The sequence below is a fragment of the Monoraphidium neglectum genome (genome assembly GCF_000611645.1).
Source record: "Monoraphidium neglectum strain SAG 48.87 unplaced genomic scaffold scaffold02806, whole genome shotgun sequence".
NCBI classification, from domain to species: domain Eukaryota; kingdom Viridiplantae; phylum Chlorophyta; class Chlorophyceae; order Sphaeropleales; family Selenastraceae; genus Monoraphidium; species Monoraphidium neglectum.
This window is the reverse complement of record NW_014010822.1, coordinates 1,376-8,305: the sequence shown is the minus strand read 5'-3', so window position 1 is coordinate 8,305 and position 6,930 is coordinate 1,376. Positions and strand designations below refer to the sequence as shown.

The following is a 6,930-nucleotide window of genomic DNA, read 5'->3' as shown; positions in this document are numbered from 1 at the left end:
CATTTGGGAAGGGAAGTGAGGGTTAAGTGCATCATTTGGCAGAACAAGGGGGATTTTGCACTGAATTGGAAAGCTTGAACCCGTCCGCTGCAATGGCCTGTGGAGGTACGCCCACAAAAGATTTTTCCGCAAACCCCCAGGCCCCTCAGGGCTGCGCGTCTGACACAGAGCACCATGCGGCGCAGCGCGGCGCGCAGCAGCAGTTTGCGCAATGGCGCGCGAGCGCCCTGCGGCCGCGCTCCTCAGCACCTTTTGTGCTGCAGCAGCCATGCGTTTAAGGTCCCTGTTGCTCCCTTTGGCTTGATCAGGCGCTCTCAGAGGCCCTTGTGCGTGTGACAAATTTGCGACGACTGCGACGTCGGACTAAGCTTGGACTCAATACAAGGGCTAATTACCTCTTAAGCTTCGTGTGATACGTAGATCTACAGGGGAGTTGGGTCTTCGCACGCGTGGCCCCGCAGGCGTGCTGCACGGTCATGCCATGTGTTTGGAAACATATGTTTGTGAACGGTTTGAGACTACAAAAATGAAGAAATGATACATTGTATCCTTCACGCCAGGTTTATGCACGCGACGGTGCGTCTCACCGTCAGCGCAGCTGCGCCGCAAGCAGCTGTTCTGAAGGCACCCCAGCAGCACAGCTGCCGCTGCAAGCACCCCTGCTTTGCACATCCCACCTCTATGGCACCTGGATCTGCCTGTGTGTCTCACAGGCCCCACAACATCATACTGCATTGCTGGAATCCCAAATGCCGCTGCTCGACCCACGCAGCTCCACAAGCTGCGTGTGCACGTGCTCGGGGCATGTGCAACACCACCATGCCCAAACCTCCTGCTCAAAATCCTAGCATCTCCGGCACAGGGTGTTGTCATGCTGATGATCAGCGATCCTTCATGCTCACAAGTGGTGACCCATCTGCAGCCGACAAACAGCAGCACTGGAGGGTTAGCCTCGATGGAATGCAGACTTGCTACCAAAACCAGACGTCAAGCTTCAGAGGCATTCACCCCATCACAAAATCATAATCTGAAAGGGTCAAAGTATGTGTACTGATTGGCCAGCATCAGCTCAGAGGGCCTTGGTGATGGCCCAACCTCCTGGGACCTTGCTACAGACATGTATGATGAAATTTACACAACGTCCTTGAATAACCTCAAGATGCTACAGGGGATTCCATCGCTCACATCACGTATGCGTAAGTTCCACAGGCTGCTGGAAAGTTTGGAAGGGCAGCGCCTGTTGACTGCCGATCGCTGTTTGTCGCCTCTTCGCCGCAGGCCTGCAGCGCTCGCCCAGGATGATGGAGCCAAACCTCCTGCCCCTCAGACATTTGTATACAAAAACAATCATCTGTCTGAGCACATTCAGCCAGTGCGACAGGGCACGCCGCCGCCCCAGGGTTCTTTCGCGCGGGTATGCTGCACATCCAGTCATGTGGGTGACTGGCGGGTGACCGCACTCGTTTATGGCGTGCGAGCCGCAGCGCGTTCGCTTTATCTAATACATTTTATTCAACTACGACCGTCAGCATGACATCCGAGCCCCTGCTGGGCGAAGTGACGGAGAAGGCAGTGGAGGGCCTCGGGTGCTGCGCGCGGGCCCTCGAGTGAGCTCAAAGGGGCTGCACGAGCTGTATTTATTCCTGGGTACGCCTTCGATGCGCAGCAATACAGGCATCGGCGCGGCCGCTCCCGCTTTCCGTCATGGCAACAACAGGGCGCCGGTGAGCATAGCACCTCACCAAACAGCCCCCTGGTGTCCGCGCACCCTGTTTCCGCCACACTCCCCAGAGGCTTCCGCGACTTTATCTCCCGCGGAGATGTCGTTTCCCTGGCGGTGGCCGTGGTGGTGGGGAGCTCGTTCTCAGCTCTGGTGAGGCCGGATGCACCCCCACCCCTGGCATATGCCGCCGGCACCGGGTGCTGCCAAGAGCTGGGGCCCATCACCAACCCCTCACGCACAAAATATCACAACACATGTCGCACATGTGAAGGCGAATCAGTCTTCTGAATCAATAGTCCCCAGGAGAAAGCTTAGAACCCCAGGCTGGCAGCCCTGTGTTGTTGTATTTGGTCCCACCCAAACGCACACGTGCTCGGCAGAATTACGCACTACGCACATTGTTTGCTGCCGTGGCTGGCGCCGTTGCCATGAGCTGCTTCCACCCCCTTACCCTCCTGCTCACTGCTCCTCCACCCCTGCTGCCGCTCTTTCCCTGTATTTGAAAACACCGAACCCATGCCCACGCTCATTTCCACGCCCCCCCCCCCACACACTCTCTCTTAGACACTCACATACACACATACACACAAACACACAAACACACACACACACACACGCACGTGTGCACACGTACCCACACACGCACCCCTTTCCTGCCCACTCACGCACAAACACACACGCGTACGCACGCACAAACACACACGCGTACGCACGCACGCACACACACACGCACGCGCACACACACACACACACACACACACACACACACACTTACTCCCTGCACGCTTGCGCGTGCGCACTTTCTTCCCAGGTGGACGCCTTTGTCGCGGACTGGCTGACGCCGCTCATCGCCGTCTTCTTCAGATCCACCGGCGATTTTGCCGAGGCCAGCTTCGAGGTCCACGGCTCCGTCTTTAAATACGGGTGAGGCGCATGCGCTGGGCTGGACTGGACTGGAGTACGACAACTCAGACTGACCAGCAGCAATAGCAGACCCTTTGACGGGGTGCTGTCCGACTCTATTTACTGCCGGAGAGCGCACGCAAGACCGTCTTCGTGGTTCATGGGCGCAAGGGCGCGGCTCCAGGCCGGGCTCGCCGTCGCGCCGACCAGCGTCGAGCCACGTGGTGCGGCCACAGGCAAGGGCTGCCCGCCGCTCACAGCCTTGACAGACGCGCCCGCGCCCTCTTATTCCCTTCCCCCCCCCCCCCAAACACCTCATGACAATCCCAGCGACTTCATCAACGCGTTCACCACGTTTTTGGCAAACTGCCTGGTCATCTACTTCCTGGTCGTGCTGCCCATGAACAAGCTGGTGGCCAGCCGCGCGGCGGCCGAGGAGGCGGCGGCGCCAGAGCCCCCCTTGCTGCACACCCGAGAGTGCCCAGAGTGAGCCGCCGGCCCCCGCTGCCGGGCGGGCGGGCGCCGGGCGGCGCGGCGGGCGGAAGGGGGGCGCCGGCAGCCGGCGGGCGAGCCGACGGCAGCAGCTACATGCCCTCACACTTGCGTGGCCGCCAGCTGCGGCTGCATACGAGATCGGATCGCACGACAAGCGAACGCATGCATGCTTTCCCACAGCCCCTTTCTGCCCCGACATGGCTCCCAAATGCCACCTTCGACCTATCACCCCTCAGCACCAACGTCCACGTTGATAGCACAACCACCCTCCCCCCTTCCCCACCCAGGTGCCTGTCCGAAATCCCCGCCCAGGCCAGGCGCTGCAGAAACTGCACCGCCAACGTGAAGCCCCTGCCCCCGCCCCAGGTGGTCACGCAGTGAGCGGCGTTTGCAGCCACAAGTCCCCGCCCCCTGCCTCGGCCCCCGGGGTCGGCGAGCAACGCTGGCGGGGCGGATCGCTGCGTGGTCGGAGGCCGGCGGCGGGGCCGCGGGTCCAGGCAAGGCAGCAGCTGTCTCAAGTTCTGGCAGTGATCTGATTCGCGACGAACCTTCCCCGTGCGGTCAACGGCGCGCGCCCGACTGCCGGAGTGTGGGACGTTTTCGACGCCGCGCGCCACGCCGCGCGGCCCTCGGTCGCTGGCGCGTGTTTCATTGATACGCCGCTGTATCAACAGCAGCGGCGCGCCACCGCAGCGGTACACGGCAACCTTGCCTTCCCTGTGCTCCCCTGCCCTGCTGACCGTACCGCATGGTTTGCATGACGTGACGTGCTCTAATTGACCCGTGGGCAGCGCGCACACAAGCACTTCACTCTCATCCATCACCAATACCCAACAAGCAATGAATGGTGCAGTATTCACTTTGGGTCATCGCGGGGCCTCGCGCATCGCACGCGGCGCGGGGCCGATCAATTTGATTTGCGATTGCGGCGGTCGTACCTTGGGCGACAAGCAAACGGACCACGCGATACGGCGGAGTGCGTCGCGCTCACGCACGACTGCGTCGCCCCAGAGGTCAGGGTTTTGCGAGGGCAGAGCCCCACTGACCGCTGTTGCCTGCCGTTTGACTTACTGGGCGTGAACGTGTCATTGCTGCCGGCACCTTACTCCACGCAAGTCACCCGCGGCCGCCGAAACCACGGCGGTTTTGGGCGGCTGGCATCCCAACAGTCGGGCAACAGGGGGGGCGCTGGTCGCTGGACCGGCAAAAGGAATGTCTGAACATGAGCGACTCACGGGGGAGACGGAGAGGACGCAGCAAACAGAGGGATGCGTACGCGACGCGCGCCCGCCTGGTTGCGCAAAGCGAGTGCAGCGAAACACGGACACGTTAAAAGGGGGGTGCCGGGACACCTCACACGCGCGCCCCCCACGCGTCCGGGGACGCGCGCCCGTCGGCACCATCACTGCCATGAAACTTGAAGAATGCAGGCCAGGCTGCAGGAAAACAGCCCTCTGAAAGTACCGCTGACACAAGATCCACACAAAATCGAAGGGCCGTGTTACCCCAGTCAGGCCTCGCGCGGCTCGCCCGCCGAGCACGGGACAGGCACAGCCGCCGCTGCCGCCAGGGGCGCCAGGTCAGCAGGGGAGGGAGGCCGCGGCCGCGGCGCAACAAACTGGGCAGGCGGGCGTCACGCGAGGTGGGGCGGCGGCGTCTGCTGCATCGCCTCTACGGCGCCCCATCTCGTCATGCGCTGCGGAGGGGAGCGACCGGGTGGGGGGGTGCACAGCGGAGCGGAGGTATCGCGTTTGTTGATTTGATCCGAGAGCCATGATGTATGAGTCATTAGGGCTGCCGAATAGCAGGGCTGAGGGGGGTGACGGACGGGTGTGTTGGCTGAAGGAATGGCACAGAGCAGGCGCCGCCGCGGCTGCGAGCAGGGACGCTTCATGGAGAGCGCAGCAAGCGTGGGCGCTGCGCCGCCCTGGCGGCGGCTCCGGCGTGATGCGAGGGGCCAGCGGCCCCTGGGGCTGCCGAAAACAGGGTGGTGGGGGCGGCGGGAGGTGGGGATGGGGAACGGCTCACCGGCAGGCTGACAGAGCCGTCTGCGTGTGTTGTGCCCTTTGCTATGTCGTCCACGACGGCGGTCGAAAGGTTGCTGGTCTGCGCTCACGCGTGTGAGGGTGCGTGTGTGCGTGTGTGAAAGTGCGCATTTGTGTGTGTGTGTGCGTGTGTGTGAGTGTGTGTGTGTGTTTGTGCAGGTGAGTGCACGGGAGGGCATCTCCGTGCGCATACTTGTGTGTGTGTGTGTGTGTGTGTGTGTGTGTGTGTGTGTGAGGTTGGGAAATCGGCACCGGGTGGAGGTGTGTCAGCCTTGTGATGGAATGACGTGGCACAAGGCACAAGGCAAAACCGCAACCCTGGGCAAAAAACACCAGACTCGGTCTCCCCAGCATTTCAGCTGGCAGCCGCGGGGACGTCCGCCACACCCAATTCTTTAAAATTCTTGGAGAGAATTCAAAGAAAAACGCGGGGGCGCTGAGTTGGCGGCGCCCAGCAGCGCCGGGGCGGGCACCCGCTGCGGCTGCGCGCCCTCCGCTGATCCGCGGCCCGCCCGCTGCATCCTCAGCGCACACATGCCAGCCAGCCAAGACCCGCCACGCGCGTGCCGCTGCGGCTCGCGGCGTGAGTGATGGCGGCGGCTCACCCTCATCAGCTGCGCCTTGCTGCCGAGCCGCTGCCAGTGGGCGCGGAGCTCCTGCGCCGCCGAAGCCATAGCCGGCACGAGAGACTCTGGGGGTGGCGGGGGGTGGGCAGAGGGTGCACACGCAGGCGTGTTCGACAGGGGACGGTGGAATGGAGTCACTCACACGGTGTTGCTTTCAAGGGGCGAGGGGCGGCATGAATTTTACGCGACAAGGGGCGGCGCTCTGTGCAGATCAAGTGCGTCAAGCATTGCCGCAACGATGGGTCAGGCGGCAGGCAGGAGTGCGCGATGAGGATCGCGCCGCGGCCGGCAGGCAGGCAGGCAGGCAGGCAGGCAGGCAGGCGCCGCCGCCGCGCCCGCCCCGGGTGACTGGCGGGGCTTTTGGGAAGGCGGGGGTCGAGGCGTCGTGCGTGGTGTCAGCATGACGTCACCAAAGGGGTTGAGGGGGACCCGCGGCTCACCGGCCAGAGGTATGAGGTACGCCACATCAGCGGCCGCGCACGTAACCAGGTCATCAGTCATGGGGCGCTGCTGCCACACTCTGGGGTGACGTGGCGGTTACGCGGTTGAGGGGGTTAGAGTGCTGGGGCTGATGATTTTCATGGCTGCGGTGCTCGAATGCGGACGGGAGGGGAGTGGAGTGGACACAGAAGAAGGGGGTTCAGGATGCATCAGGTGCGGAAAGGTGTGCGTGAGGAGCGGAAAGGCCATCCACGTGGCGTCTTCAGTTGCAAAAACAATACGGGTTAAGGGGCAGCGCCGGCGGGCGGGGCTTTGAGCAGGCGCCGCACGCGAGGGCCTGTCGACGCTCGGCGGCGGGCCAGGGGTGGACGTGGTCGGGGCGAGAGCATTGACCAGCCTTTGACCGCCGGTTGACCGCCCTTCGGCCGCCTGCTGACCATCTGTTGACCGGCCCCTTCAAGAGCGAGACCAAGCCTTTCTGACACCCGAACGCTTCCGTCCCGGCGCGGCCTATCCGCACAATCGCGCGGCGCACCTCTTCTGACCGTCGGTCTCCGAGTCGTGCCTTACCGGGTGATGCAGCCCGTGGGCGCGCAGCAGCGCGCTGAGGCTCACATCAGCGCTGCCCGCCACCTGCGTGGCAGTTTGTGTGTGTGCGCGCGCGCGTGTGTGTGTGTAGTGGGGGTAGGGGTGAGGG

General features: G+C 63.1%; 1 protein-coding gene across 1 annotated transcript; it reads left to right on the top strand.

Moving 5' to 3' along the window:
- Nucleotides 1-1,530: 1,530 nt before the first annotated feature.
- On the top strand, nucleotides 1,531-3,502 carry MNEG_11571 (large conductance mechanosensitive channel, MscL family; the record flags this gene model as incomplete). The annotated part of the gene is made up of 5 exons (XM_014039957.1): nucleotides 1,531-1,607; nucleotides 1,792-1,873; nucleotides 2,535-2,647; nucleotides 2,957-3,112; nucleotides 3,409-3,502. The coding sequence occupies 5 exons, from the start codon at nucleotides 1,531-1,533 to the stop codon at nucleotides 3,500-3,502; spliced, it is 522 nt and encodes a 173-aa protein (XP_013895411.1).
- Between the last annotated feature and the right edge of the window lie 3,428 nt (nucleotides 3,503-6,930).